Genomic DNA, 15,965 nt, shown 5'->3' with positions numbered 1-15,965 from the left:
GAGCCAAATTTTTTAAACTTAAACTATATAGGTAGGTACATTGTTATTAACTTAATTAGGGTACTCCTAAGGCTTAGGAAGAGCCACACTCAAGGGGCCAAAGAGCCGCATGTGGCTCGTGAGCCGCAGTTTGCCGACCACGGGTCTAGGCTGACAACTGTCTTTTTCTCTCTTAGGATGCACCACTTGACATCTCTTATATGTTTGAAGGCCAGTCACTGGTTCACAGGTAATGAACATTTGGAGACTTATTTGAAATGGGTGATAGATAAAGGTCATTATACCCCAGGAATCCAGGAGGCCCACAGCAACAGATAATTCACGTAATGGTCACCTTTCTCGTTTGGACCACCTATCCCATTAGGATGGACTGAAAGTAAGACACTGCTACTGTTCTAGAAAATTGTTTTTGTTTGCTATTTAATATCTTGTTTTTCAGTGATTATAAACTTGAGGATTAGTTGGAGTAGGGTGGTGGCAAAGTGGGTCATGTCTATTGTTTTTATAGGAAAATTCACAATTACATTGAATTAACTCATATATAATAACCTCTTTTATTTGTATAGCAGCTCTTTTAAAGAATATATGTAAGCTCATTAATTCTTGTATTGACTGGGCCTAAGGAATAGATACAGTCTTAGACCCCCCCCTCCCAAAGGCTTTTTGCTCACCAGGAATGAAACAGAGTAAACAGGGAATCAATCTTTGGCTCAATGGTTCCTTTTATTTTAAAAAGCTTTTGGTATGTTTGTTTTTCTTCCTCTGCAGACCAGGAATGACTCGCTTTCGAGAAAACTGGGTGAAGGAAATGGTTGTGGCCAAACATAATATAATGAAGTCATTTCCCTTCTAATTCAATTGTGTCTGACTCTTACAGAATGTTTTATGACTGGATTTCTAATCAGAATGTATTAAAAAACACCATATGGCACATCAAACCACAACATATTTATTGAATAATAAACCGGTGACACACAATCCAACTGTATTTTTTTTTTTTGCATTCACTCATTTTCCATTTGGCAACTTCCATCATGCTAACAGAATAACCAGTAAGTTGTTTTCTATTTTCTAAAAGGATTTTCCCATCACTATCTGCATCACTCAGAGTCTTACAAGTATAAAAGTTGAGTTTAGAGAGTTGCTAAAATTCACCTGTCAGACCAACTGAAATTGGTACTTGACTGCCTATTCCCCCATTTGAGCTAAGTGTCCAGCCCAGACACAACTCTTTTTTGTTTGTTTTTGTTAATCCAAACCCAAGGATATTTATCCCATTGATTTTTAGAGAGAGTGGAGGAAGGGACAGAAGAGAGAGAGAGAGAAAGAGAGAGAGAGAGAGAGAGAGAACAAACGAACCCAGGTACGTGCCCTTGACTAGGAATCAAACCTGCACCCTTTGGTGCGCAGGCCGATGCTCTAACCTCTGCATCCACACTAGCCAGGGCCAGATACATCTCTTTATGGGCACAACTGGGGAACAGAAAAATGGCAACAGTTCTACGTCTCATACTATAACCAGTCTGAAGGGTTTCTCTACTCACAGACCCCTTCATTTACAGTGAGTGAAGCATCATTGTTAAACACATTCTGAAATTCTAAAACTGGGCATGCTGCCTGCCACAACACAGCATTGAAATGATGGCAGCAGGAATTGGGGCAATGAAACATGGAAGGCTCAGTCTCCACCCTCACTTATTTTTTGTCTTCTTCCCATCCTCACACCAGATTATCACTTGTTCCTACCAACCCTATGAGGCTGTCTTTCCTGGCTACAACATTTTAAAACACCAAAGACAAATTACAAGTGATTACTTATAGGTACATCAGAATACATATTTACATAGACAAGCACTGGAAGTAAACACAGAACCCTAAAGACAATTGATGTGGTAAGACTGTGGGTAATTTTTCTTCTTTTAACTGTTACATTTGTACAATAAATAAAAAAGGAGGGAAAAATCTTAGAGCAACAGGGGAGGAGGTGGGAAACTAGAAAAGTCTTCCTTGGAGAACAAAAAGTAAAGTATTTTTAAAAAAAGCCTGCCTATTACACTTATGGCTCAGGTGACTACACATAGTTTGAAGCAGTAACTCTCATGAGCTAAAAAGAAAATACTTTTAGATTTTTATTCTTCCTTCCCCTTTCCCAGAAAATATGCTACCGAAACTATTCTTGGCACATCTTTCCTGAAGAAACCCTGATGAAAGAAATGGTAAAGTTTTGAAATAAATTAACATATTTTTTTCCATTTACTCAACAAACATTTGTTGGAGGAGGCAGAAGAATACAATGAAAATGCACAGTATCATATATCACAAAATTGTTGCATTTGAACTATCTTGCCTACTGAAAATAAGAGAACAAACTCATTCAGTCTCTAGGAACCAGTAATAAAAAATAATGTTCTCAGAGAACAAAAATTTTAAATGGGGATTATAAGTTTAGGTTTTATTATACAGGGAAGTAGATAGATTAGGACTCCCAAATTTGGGATCTAGTTTCCTTTTAACTTTTGGAAAAAATAGATTTCTTAGACTAGGCAGCAATGATGATAAATATAAATAACTTCAAATTCAGGGGTCATAAATGTTGCTACATGCCAAGTGGCTGTTCAGTCCATTAGTTATGGGTTAAAGGTAGACATTTTCCTAAAACATGCTAAAATAGTAAAGCTTCTGAGCTATGCTTTGAAATCTAACTGCCTTAAGGAAAAAAAAAAGAAATCTGACTGCCTTATTTGAAAACTTTGAAAAAAAACCTCACTTTATTCTAAAGAGAGAGGAGAGGGCATTTTATAACAGCAGAGTCAGAATTTCCTTACCATCCAGGTAATTTAAATTTATCCTAGGCACATAATAATGCAGCTCAAAACAATCTTAACAAAAACAACCTGAGCTTCCACTGTCCCCTCCTGCTTCACTCTTGTGACCTAGTGACTAAAATTGAACAAAATAGGGAAGGAAAAAGATTGTAATCTCACAGTCCCAGAATTTTCCATTTCTTCAAAACATACTAGTAAAAGTCAATAGTAGCCATAAAAAAGTGATAAATTGAGGGGGTTCTATATAAAATTAAAGATTAAACTGATGACTGATGTAAAAAATAAACTGAAAGGTTCATGTAAAGGATAGACAAAAAATTACATAAAGGACAGGCAAAAAATGTTGAATAAAATTTTAGCTTCATCCTTATAAAACAACCAAGTTAAAGTAATGACTCATATTTTTTCCGTATTAAATGCCTGACCACAGTTGACTCCTATTCATTTCTAGTATTCAAATTATGATCCAAGTACAGCTTAGATGAAAATAATGTACTTACATTGGCACAACAGTAGACTTTCCGATATTTTATATTTGGAAAAAACACTTTTAATAACCTGTTAAGAATTTTAAAACTAATGTTCACATTTTCAATTTAATAAGTCTGTGGGTTAATTTGCTTTTTGGTTTGTTTGTGGGTTTTAGGGTGAGGGTAGGGACTAAAATCAAAATACATTGTGTTCAAGGCAGATTATATATTGTACAATAAAGCCAATCTTCAAATTCCAGATTTGCTTTTTTTCAGCAATGCCTTAATTTTGTTAACAAAACTGGCCTCCTGTGTGGTTCTATCAATCCATTTATAACACATTCAACATAGAGGAATAATAATTTCCCACAAGTTCACTTGGGGGGGGTGAGTGTCATGTAGAGCTAAGAGTAGCACTGTCCCATGGTGTGAGACAGTGCAACTTATTTTTCATCTCACTGACATCTTCTCTCAATGTCACCCCCCCAAATATAGTAGGATTTCATTCACAATTTGGATTTTTCAACCAGAAAGTTTTATGGGCAATCCAAAATATACCAAAGTTATATATCAATAAGCAGCTTTTTATTGAAGGACTGAAAGAATTAAATAGAAGGCACAGTAGCACTGTAAAGATTTCCAGATCATAATAACCTTTTTGTATGTATATATGGAACCCAGACTTTTTGTTGAAAATGTCTGCTGAACAATCTGAAAATCCTTATTTGTCATCTTTCCCTTTAGTTTTTCTATATACCATCTCTCGAAAACTGGCCAGAATCTTGTTTTCTCTCTTTCGTCTTTCTTCTTGGTTAAAGGATGCAAGAGCTCTCTTCTCATCAGCACTATAGATCTGGTTCTCTTTCCGTAGCCGCACAGCCTCCATTCGGCGATGCCTGGAGATAATTTCATTTTTGGTTTAATTTCTCAGTAATTATTCTCATAGTTATTCTCATCATTTCTCATTAATCCTTTCTTTCTTTTTTTTAAAATATATTTTATTGATTTTTTATAGAGAGAAAGGGAGAGAGATAGAGAGCCAGAAACATCGATGAGAGAAATATTGATCAGCTGCCTCCTGCACATCTCCTATTGGGGATATGCCCGCAACCAAGGTACATGCTCTTGACCGGAATCGAACCTGGGACCTTTCAGTCCGCAGGCCGACGCTCTATCCACTGAGCCAAACCGGTTTCGGCAGTCCTTTCTTTCTTTTTTAAAATATATTTTTATTGATTTCAGAGAGGAAAGGAGAGGGAGATAGAAACATCAATTCTGAGAGAATCATTTTTTGGTTGCCTCCTGCACACCCCCCTACTAGGGGCCAAGCCTGCAACTCCACATGTGCCCTTACCACAATCAAACTGTGACCTCCTGGTTCATAGGTTGACACTCAACCACTGAGCCACACAGACCAGGCACTAATCCTTTCTTAATACAGAGTGATTTACTTAAAAATCTGACAAATAGAAACTATTTTTGTAATGGGTTATATTTTCAAAAGATCATTTTATCTGCCATGTCCTTTGATTTATTTCTAGTATTCAATTAATGATCTCTGATGTCCTGTCAACATTGTGAATGTCATTAATTTCAAATACTAAGAGCATAAGTCTAGTTCTGCTGTTTCCAGTAAAACAACCAGTGCTGGGGCTGACCAGCAGACCCTGAGCGACGGATGAACAGATTGCTTTGACACACGTTTCTGTGAAAGAGGCCAAGGGATTAGTTTGCTTTAGGAGCAAATAGCCCTGTTCACCTGTCTCCTTTGGCTTTTATTGTAACAACAGCTTGAACTAAAATTAACTATTAGATACTATCCTTGAGGAAACACATGCGTCCTTTAAGCAAGGACATGTCTAAGTAAACACCTGGGGGCTCAGACTTGTTTGGAAAAGTCAAGGCAGGGGCTGCCGCCTTCTTCAAGGTCCCCCAGAGACCTCCGACCTTTCAGAGCTTCCTCCTTCCAGACCTTCCAACCAAGTCTCATGCTTCCCCACAAACCAGAAACAGGCAAATTATATTAAACTTCCTAGGTGATATGTGGAATTTGCTTTTGCGGAATTAATAATAGGATAGATGAAAGATGTAAGCTGTCATCAATTAGGTGGAACTTCTTCAAGGTTCAAATTTATCATACAACCAAAAGAACCAAGTCTAAATCTACAATTGAATTTAACTCCTTTAGCAGCTCAAAGAAAATAAAGAAGGGGTATAGCACAAGATCTAAATCAGGAAAGTATAGAGGCAGGGGCAGAGGGAAACTATTACATATTCAAAAGGTTGTTTATTTAGAAGGAAAACTTCATGAAACCCTGCCTCTTTTATGTATATGTACCCAATCCTATACAGTCAGTTCAAGATGAAGCTTGAGCTATCTAGAAAAATAGAGAAAACTAGGTGAGATTTCAGGTTAGTGTGAAAGTAGGGTGCCAGAAGCCAATTCCAGCATGTCATAATTGCCAGAGTTTCATCAAAAGGTTGATGGAACTTGGGGACTCAACAAGGGCTGAGTCACATATGTTGTCACCTGTTGGGAATGGCTGATGGTATTTCTCCAAACCTGAAAAGGGTTGATTGCTTGCTGCCAGACAGCTCAGGATATCTTAATCTACATGTTATTGCCTCCTACTGGCCAAACACCTGAACAGCCATAGGCTAATTCTCCCCATTCTGACAATGGACTCTGTATACGAAACCCTACCCTTTGAAGTGTATATTTCTACCTCGCCTCAGGAAAATTTGTGTTAATAAAAAGTATTGGGTCCTGAGACGAGGAGATCTTAGTTTCTTAAGCTAGGCTCCTCTGACCCCCAAATGCCTTTCAAAATTTTATTTTGTCTCTGGACTCTTTATTAAGTTAGACACAGCCTTTCTCCAGATTGCTGAACCCTTCTTAATGCTGGAACAAGAACCCTGGCAGTGGGGGAGTGGCAAGATGGAGAGTCAAGGAGATGGCAATGTATTTAGGTTGCTCCGGGTACAGTGAGTAATTTAACTGGAACAGAAAGTGCTATGTGAATGATGCTGTAATAAACATCTATGTAAATGTCTCCTAGTACATGGGAAAGAGTGTTCTCTTGGGTATCTAGGTATGGAGTTGCTGGGTCATAAAAGTATACGAATGCTTAACTTTCCAATATAATGTCAGACTGTTTTCCAAGGTGGTTATACCCATTTACACCACCACTGGTAATATTTAAGAGATCCTGTAGATCCACATCTTCTCAAATGCTTGGTATTGTTAGAACTATGAACTTTTGTTTATCAAATGCAAGCAAAATGGTATTTCAGTGTGTTCTTCATTTCCATTTCCAATGATAATGAACATCTTTTATATATATATACACACACACACATACATACATACACACACAAACACACACACACACTAGTGGCCTGGTGCACAAAATTTGAGCATGGGGGGGGGTTGTTCCTCAGCCCAGCCTGCACCCTCTCCAATCTGGGACCCCTTGGGGGATGTCCAACTGCCGGTTTAGGCCCTCTCACAATCCAGGACCACTGGCTCTTAACCGCTCACCTGCCTGCCTGCCTGATCGCCCCTAACCACTCTGCCTGCCAGCCTGCTCGCCCCCAACTGCTCCCCCTGACGGCTGCTCGCCCCAACTGCCCCCCCCTGCTGGCCTGCTCGCCCCCAACTGCCTCCCCCTGCTGGCCTGCTCACCCCAACTGCCCCCTCCCACCAGCCTGATCAACCCTAACTGCCCTCCCCTCCTGGCCTGATCGCCCCTAACCGCCTCTGCCTTGGCCCCACCACCAAGGCTTTGTCCAGAAGGACGTCCGGAAGGTCTCCTGGTCTAATTAGCACATTACCCTTTTATTAGTATAGAGATATATATATAGGGCGTAATGTCACAGGAAGGTCATGGTATCCTGCCACCTGTGAGGAGTAAGCCCAAGTTGCTGTTGGATGTGTTATACACAGAGGAGCCATTATTCAGGCACTCTGCTCTCTCCACATCCACCATCTTTAAAATATATATATATTTTAAATTGATTTCAGAGAGAAAGGGAGAGGGAGAGAGAAGTAGAAACATCAACCCGGGCATGTGCCCTGACTGGGAATTGAACCCATGACGTCCTGATTCATAGGTGGACACTCACTTAACCACTGAGCCACACAGGTCAGGCATGATCATCTTTTTATGTATTTATAGGTCATATATATTTCTTCTTCTGACAAATGCCTCTTTGTATCATTTTCCCACTTTCTTTTTTTAAAAAAAAAATATTTTTATTGCTTCTTTCTTACCTCAGCTTGGAACTTGTCTTTTTACTTATTTTAAGATACCTTTTGATGAACAAAAGTTCGTATTTTTAACCTAGGCAGATTTATCAATATTTTATCTTATGGTTATTCCGTATTTTTGCCCTTTAAAAAACACTTCCTCCACCCCAAGTTCTACTAGATATCTGCTCATATTTTATACTGAGTGTTAAAGTTGTTTTTGACATTTAAGTTCTTAACCTAGCTGTACTGATTTTTAAATATGGTAATATAGGGTTCTACTTTCATCTTTTCCCCTACACATAACCATTTTTTTCCTGAACCATTTACTGAATAGTTCCTTCTTTCCCCAGTGATCCTATAGGCTATCTCTTTCATATACCTAAGTTCCATACATGCATGACTCTGTCCCTGGACTCTGTATTTTATTCCAGTGAACAATTCATTTGTTCCCCAACACTTTTGAAAGTGCTGTAAGCTTCATAATAAGTCCTCATATCTGGTAGAGCAAGTTTCATCTTCCCCCTCTTCTTCAGCAGTGACCAGGCTATTCTTGGCCCTCTAGTCTAACAAATACATTTTAAAACCAACTTACGAAGTTTCACGGAAAACTCTGTTGTGATTTTGATGAGAACTTTACTGAATCTACAGATCAATTTGGGAAGAACTGATAACTTTACAATATTGCCTTTCTGTCCATGAACATGGTATCTCTTCATTTATTTTTAAATGTCTCTTAATAATGTTTTATAGTTTTCCCTGTAGAGGTCCTAGACATTTTTTATTGAGATTTATTCCTGCCGGGTCGATGGTTGAATATCGACCCATGAACCAAGAGGTCCTTGGTTCCATTCCCAGTCAGGGCACAAGCTCATGTTGCGGGCTTGAACCCCAGTAGGGGCATGCAGGCAGCCGATAGATGTCTCTTTCTCATCGATGTTTTTATCTATCCCTCTCCCTCTAAAATCAATAAAAACATATTTAAAAAATATTTATTCCTAAATACTTCATATTCTCTGATACTATTACAAATGTTTACTTTTTATTTAATTACATTTTCTAGTTGCTTGTTGATGGTGCATAGAAATGCAATTGATTTTTGTGTATTAATCTTATATACAACTATTTGTTAAACCCTCTTATTATTTATAATTTATCTCTAGGTTCTTTAGGATTTCTATATAAACAATCCGTATCATTCACAAAAAGTGACTGTGTTATATCTTCATTTCCAGTCCTTATGCCTCCAATTTCTTTTTATCTTATTGTGCTGATCCTCAGATATAATATTCTTAAATGTTGGGTCTCAGAATTATAAGATTCTGGAAGTGCTTCAGGGGTACTGCAAATGTTTGCCTTCAATTTTATTTTAAAATACGTATCTACCTTTAGAAGTTTATAAAGTTTTTGAAAATCCAAACTTCAGTTTGATCTTGGTAGAGATGCCCTTTTCATTCTCCTTGTTCTTCCTGGTACTTTGCTTTCTCTTCCCTAATTTTATATTCATTCCCCCATGCTGAACCTGATGTCTGTCATAATCCTTTTCTGCTCTTCATTCTCAGAGGCCACAGAGAACTAGAGAGTCCATGTTTTCTGAGTCCACAGAGGCAAACTTAGAAACCAGGAAACATTGTTTTATGAAAATGCTTTCCTCATGAGGCAGTGATAAATAGCTGAATTTAACTATATCCTCCAGAGGATAATCTATCTGTACCAAAATATGAAATAAGAAAGGATACTGGAAAAACTGATTCTTTGACACAGATGAGTTTGAAGCTCAGGTGCATAAATACTTAGAATTTTAGACAACTATATTTATATTAATAAATCCAGTATTAAAACAATACTTTACTTTTCATTAGGAATGATCACTTAATGAAAATCAATCACCAAATATAAACCTGGTAGTGAGAAAGGAAATGATTTCATCATAAAAATTGACTCCAATGCCAACGTACCTGCTACCACTCATTACATAACCCGAGCATTCAAATGATGCAATTTCTTCACTTGTCAAACCAATTTCACCTCTTCGTGGGATACGTTTTCCAGCTTTTACATATTCAGCCATAGCTGCACCTTCACCAGGTAACAGAGCATGGCCATAGCTACAAAGTAATTCAGAATTCAGAAAAGGTTCATTATAAAAACCTCATCATCTAAAGAGAACACAAAAATTCATTTACTCTCAGCAAACATTAGGAATAACAATTGCTGAGTGGAAGCATGCTAGGAAGCCCAATATTAATTAATTTAGTTAGTAACCTATGTAACTAACCCAGAAGTGCAGAGATATTTTGGAAGAACAAAAGAACTGGTGTTAGTATGTATATATTCATATTTTATAATTATGGATAAATTTATCCCTACAGGTACTGCTTTTACTGCTTCTTTCAGTAAATTTCTTTTCCTTAAAAAAAAGTAAAGAAATAATATAGCTCAAATTTAATATACTGTTTAGCCTTCTAACCAATAACACAGTAACAATTATCTATTACCTTTCATTCAAGGGGACTTTAAAACGTATCATCCCTTCATTCAATTCATTGAACACTTCTTAAATACCTATTAAATAAAAATAATCTCTGATCTTGTAGAATTTACATACTAATAAGAATATAACTGAAATACAATGTAGAATATATAATACATATCACAAAAGAAATAGAAAATTCTATGAGGATTAAAGGAAGAAAGAGGGGTAGGAACCACACCTACTTGTAGAGGTATTGGGAATCAGCACATGCCCCTCCTATTCAAATGGGCTTTGATGGATGGTAAGGATTTTAACAGGAAGAAATTTAAGGTAATGAAGAAAACAGGGCTGAGGAAAATAGGAAAAGCATGTTGGAGGAAGAAATAAGGGAAACAAGGCACAATGTGGGAAAGTGCACAGTAAACACAGGAAAATTTAGTTCGGCTCAGTTGGAACCTGGGGTATAAATGAGGGAACAGAGGGAGGTAAGCTTGGAAAGGTAAGTTAGGGCCCTACTTTTGGGAAGCTACTTTGTAAATGCACTGTCAACTTACTTCAGAGGTTTATCATCTTGAGAGGCAAGTGTTTTTGGAGCCTCTGGGCCAATTAAATCTGAGGGTTCTTCAGGCTCTGCATGAAAGATGTTCAGAAAAATAATTCACATTTTGACAAATTGGTTAATTTAATGTTTTATCTGTTCTGAGTCAAAGTCTATCAGAAGAACCTACTTGATCTATCCTTCCAGGGATTCTCCAGAAACTCTTCTTGGGAATCTTTAGAGCTTGAGTCACTGGAATCTTTTCTGCTCTTCTTAGACTTCTTTTTCTTGTATTTTTTCCTGTAATTATTATAATTTGATACAAATTGACTTAATATTTCCATCTTAAAGGGTATATTATTTTTTCAAGGCAATGAAAAGACTGATTAAAATTATTTGAATTCTCAGCTTATTCAAACTTTTTAGAGAATTTTAATTTAAAAATCTTCTAACTTATTTAACCAAATTATGTTTCACTATAAAAAAAAGATCCCTAAAGGGAAAAATGAAATAAAATTCTCATGATATAGAAAGATAACAAAAATAAAACAGTTTAAAAAACAGCTTCTACCAATTTGAGCAGCAGCAATAATTTCAAGTGTATTAGATTAAAGAACATTAAACATGTATCAATACTTGGGTTCATAATGATGTTAAAATAACCCAGCTCATTATTTTAAAAACTCATAAAACAAAAAAGGTAAGCAACTGGGGGGTAAGAGATCAACCAAAGGACTTATATGCATGCATATAAACTTAACCAGTGGACACAGACAGTAGGGGTGTGAGGGCCTGGGCTGGGGGCAGGAGTGGACTGGGAGAGGTCAGGAGAGGTCAATGGGGGAAAAAGGAGACAGGTAATACTTTCAACAATAAAGAATTTTTAAAAAGTAAGCAATTATCCTGTCCTTTCTATATAAACTGTACTTCAGGGTTACCAAATAGTTGATGAGGGTAGGTTTCTCTTATAAATACAGAGGACAGAACATGTTAAAAGGACATGATAATACAATCAACAAAATCCATACTGCAGGAAATTCTACAGGACGAACAATTTGGTTTCTTCAACAATTTGCAAGAACAAAACAGGAGAGGATAGAGATGTAAGAGACATATAAATCAATGGCAATTTATGACATTACTTGGAGCCTGATTTAAATATACTGTACAAAGAACTACCAAGAATTGAGATTATTGTTAAATATTTTTAGTACTGTAGTTATGAGGTTTTTTTTTTTTTAAAAAAAAGAATGCCTATCTTTTAGAAAAACATGGTGGTTTATGGATGGAATGATATCTGGGATTGGTATCGAAATAATGGGGGGGGGCAGTGGAGACTGCCCATGAGTTGGTAATTGTGCAAGCTGGGCAAGAGTTACATGGGGGATCATTTTACTGTTTTATGTAATTTTATATATATTTGAACTTTTTCATAATAAAAATTAAAGAAAAAAAACTGACGATCTGCGTTTCTTCTTCTTTTCCTTTTTCTTGGCTTTCTTTGATCTCCTTTTTGTGTCTTCATCTGCGAATTAAAGCACATTAGAAATTTTTAAAAAATTTAACTCTATACCCCCGATACTTTTGAGTAGATAAATATCCCATTGCTGTTCTATTTGTTGTTACACAGAATTAATTAATTCATTTATTGCTACTTGTCAGGAAGTGTGCTAGGCACTGGGGACATTTAAGTTAAAGTCACACTAAGTATTTGGTGATATGGGATATTATTATTTTTATTACATGAAATAACAATATTGTGATTAAATAGGAAAATGTCACAAAAGAGATGTATACAGAAATCCTTGGGGTAACAGTGTGATATTTGTAATTTACATAGACTATCTCAGAAAAAACATATTTGAAGCAAATATTTCAAAATACTAACAACTGTTAAAATCTAGGTGATATGTATATGGTTTTATACTATTCTCTTTACCTTTCTGAATGTTTAGGTATCTTCATGATGGAAAGAGAGAAAACACAAAACATGGTACTTGTGTTTTTTGGGGGGGGGGATGTTTTCCAGGAGCTCAGTCTAATGGAAGTGAAAGAGGTGAAGAGATAAACAGAATCTGGAGTGATAGGGGGAGGCCTGGGGCACTCTGGGCCTACAGGCGTCTCAAAATCAGGCTGATATGGAGAGGGTGGTTGAGGAATTGTTGGCCAGGCACAGGTGACTCTTAAGCTACTTCTTTTTAAGATCAGTTTTTAACGAAAAAAAATACAATAAAATCAGTTTTATTACAAAAGTAATGCATGCCAATTGCTGAAATGAGTAAGCCAAGCCGCATGCGGGGAGAGACTGGCATTGCAGGCAGACAGACTATCTGTATCAAGTAACAAAATCAAGAGAAAGAACATGGGATATTGAGGAGACAGAAAGTAGTTCTCAAGCTACAGAGGATGCTCTGAGATAAAGTGAGAGAGTATATGTGATTAGAGTGGATTAATCAAGGTCTGAACTTTACCCTGAAGGCCATGAAGAGCTACTAAATGAAGCATTTTAAGTAGGGGACTGAGATGTTCAGATTTGTGCTTTAAGAAAGTCCAGTCTTCCAACAATGAGGAAGAAAAGTGACAATGGAGGCCAGGAAACCCAGGTAACATGAGAGGAAGGGGCACCTTTGTGTAATGTCTCCTTAGAGGAGGCACCCTCTGTCAATCATCAGCCAGCACTGGGCACAACAAAAGGTGGCTTTTTGATGTGTCATCCCACAGAGGTATCTTCCTTCCTTAAATCAGCTGCCAGCCTGAAGGGGGACCTTTATGTATAACCTTTTGAAAATTGCACAAAGGTTCCCACTGAGTGTGAGAATTACCAAAAAGAGCTGCTCCACTGGGCTGATGCAGCCCTGTATGGCTTGGTTTGGCATCACACGCCTTGCAGCCCAACCCCAACTTGGTTCAGTGCCACGGGCCTTGTATAACTACACACAAACAATCTAGAGTCACACTGCTTAGGTTTGAATCCAAAATGTGTGACCTTGAGGGTGGTACTTTAAGCTGCTCTGTGCCTCTCTTTCCCCATCTCTAAGATGTACCCTACAGTTACTGTGTGGATTAATTAGCAAGCACTTAGCAGGGTGCCGGGCACAAAGTCACTAAGTGTTAAAAAACTCCTGACTATTATTATTGTTTTAAGAACCTACTTCTGAAATAAACTTTAAGAAGTAAAAGTAGTTTTGAAGTGAGGCTTTGCAGAATGATGTTGACTTTCTTACCACTGGAGTCTGTTTCAGAATCAGAGTCACTGTCGCTATCATCAGAATATTTCTTGTGTTTTCTTTTAGATGATTTTTTCTTTCTCCTTTTCTTGGACCTTTCTTTTGAATGACTAGACTTCTTCTTCTTCTTCTTTTCTTCTACATAAAATACAAATAAAAACTAACTTCTAAAGAAGTATTACTGAATATCAATTTTACTGTATTTGAAATACTGAAAAGGAATGTAATAGACAATTTGAATAAAAGTAAAGCCTAATGTTCAACTATTTATAAACTTATTTTTAAACTTCTAAATAAAAAAGCTCTGCATTTAAAATAATACCTTCTGAAGTAGAAGCTGAAGTGGTGCTTTTCTTTGGCTCTTCATCCTCTACTGGTGTATGTTCATCAGAGCTGAATTTAAAGAAGATAGTTATAAGAATCAGAAAACTGGTGGGCCAGTCAAGATGATGGAATAGCTAAACATGGTACTTGGAACTTCCTACAACCACATCAAAATTACAACTAAACTACAGAACAACCATCATTCAGAACCACCTGAAATCTAGCTGAACAGAAGTCCTACAACTAAAAATACACAGAAGAAGCCACATCGAGACTGGTAGGAGAGGCAGAGACACTGAATGGGCTAGTCCAGTGGTCGGCAAACTCAACAGAACCAAGTATCAACAGTACAATGATTGAAATTTCTTTTGAGAGCCAAATTTTTTAAACTTAAACTATAGAGGTAGGTACATTGTTATTAACTTAATTAGGGTACTCCTAAGGCTTAGGAAGAGCCACACTCAAGGGGCCAAAGAGCCGCGTGTGGCTCGAGAGCCGCAGTTTGCCGACCACAGGGCTAGTCCCACACCCACGTGTGGCAGTTAAAAATTGGGAGGGATACCTTGGCTGCAGAGTTCCCCCCTGAGGAGCGAGGGATCCAGTCCCACACCAAGCCCCCAAACCCAGGGTTCCAGTGCCAGGAAGAAAAGGTACCATAACTCCTGGCTGTAAAAGCAAGCAGGGGTTGTGGCTGAGTGAGAGAAAGGGTGCTGAAGACCCAGGGGTTCCTCTTAAAGGGCCTACAAATGGACTTACTCAGACTCACTCACTCAGAGTTTCAGCACTGGGGCAGCAGCTCAAAAGGCATCAGGGACATAAGGGGAGAAAATAAATTCTCTGGCATCAGGGCAAGAGCTGGAACTTCATACATCCACAGCTTTCTCCCAGACAGAAGTGGTGGCAGAGGCCATTGTTCCCTTGCTGAAATCTTGCCACACAGAGCCAGCAAGTGGGTGCCATATCTGAGTCTCCATCAAGCTGACTAACAATGTTTGCTCTGTCCTGGTGATTCCTTGAGACCCCACCCTTCCCAACTTTCAGGCCCACCAAAGCCTTTTCCAGTGGCTTTGCTTTCTTGCCTCATGCTTTGGACTTTCCTAAAATATCTCAAACAAGCAGCACCTAGCCTCTTTGTATCCTGCATCTCTTGCTAAGTGGTCCCAGGCCCAACACTAACGACAGCCAGACTTGGTTTGCAGCTTGGCCTCTCTCAGGTACATCCAAGCCCAGCACAAGTAGCAGCCATCTGCAGTAGCTCATGTCAGTGGACCCAGGTAGGGCACAGGCTGTGGCTGACCATGCACCTTCCAGGAGGCCCCAGAGACAGCATACCTGGTGGACAGCTTCATACCACGCTGGATTATAACCCAACTACCTTCACAAGTGACACACTTAAAGGGTGGGTTCAGCAAGCACCAAAGCCCCATTGAAGTGAGTCCTGTTCTGTGGGGTTGGCCACTGCACAGCAGCTCCTCTGCTGTACTTATAGCTGGTTCTCGCAGCCGAGTAGCCTAGGGGCGGCGGGGGGATCAATCCCTCCCAGTGCCCTGCCAACAGCAATCAAGGCTCAATTACAACAGAATAGTGCACACAGCCCACACAAGGGGTGCACCTGGAATGCCCAGCTCAGGTGAACAGGAACACTGTGCCATTGGGCCCTACTAGATACCTACTACATAAGCACACTCTACCAAGACTGGGAGACATAGCAGCTCTACCTGATACATAGAAACAAACACAGGGAGGCTATCAAAATGAGGGACAAAGAAACAGGTCCCAAATAAAGAACAGAACAAAACTCCAGGAAAAAAAACTAAACAAAATGGAGACAAGCAATCTACAAGATGCAGAGTTCA

The 15,965-nt window shown here is 38.4% G+C and overlaps 1 protein-coding gene and 1 non-coding gene across 2 annotated transcripts in view; both read right to left on the bottom strand.

Moving 5' to 3' along the window:
* Window positions 1-704: 704 nt before the first annotated feature.
* Window positions 705-15,965, bottom strand: part of NKAP (NFKB activating protein) — a 36,260-nt gene continuing 20,999 nt past the window's right edge. Inside the window, 7 exon segments of the mRNA XM_006082160.3 lie at window positions 705-4,191; window positions 9,503-9,652; window positions 10,575-10,650; window positions 10,749-10,858; window positions 12,020-12,083; window positions 13,783-13,923; window positions 14,108-14,178. Of these exon segments, the coding sequence (XP_006082222.2) occupies window positions 4,017-4,191; window positions 9,503-9,652; window positions 10,575-10,650; window positions 10,749-10,858; window positions 12,020-12,083; window positions 13,783-13,923; window positions 14,108-14,178 (787 nt within the window). The 3' untranslated portion in view covers window positions 705-4,016.
* On the bottom strand, window positions 7,152-7,280 carry LOC111827278. The gene has a single exon (XR_002830780.1). It is a non-coding gene; the product is annotated as a small nucleolar RNA SNORA11 (small nucleolar RNA).

This window comes from Myotis lucifugus, unplaced genomic scaffold (assembly GCF_000147115.1).
Source record: "Myotis lucifugus unplaced genomic scaffold, Myoluc2.0 scaffold_2, whole genome shotgun sequence".
NCBI classification, from domain to species: domain Eukaryota; kingdom Metazoa; phylum Chordata; class Mammalia; order Chiroptera; family Vespertilionidae; genus Myotis; species Myotis lucifugus.
Note: the sequence above shows the minus strand (reverse complement) of the source record. Positions and strands in the feature narration are given on the sequence as shown.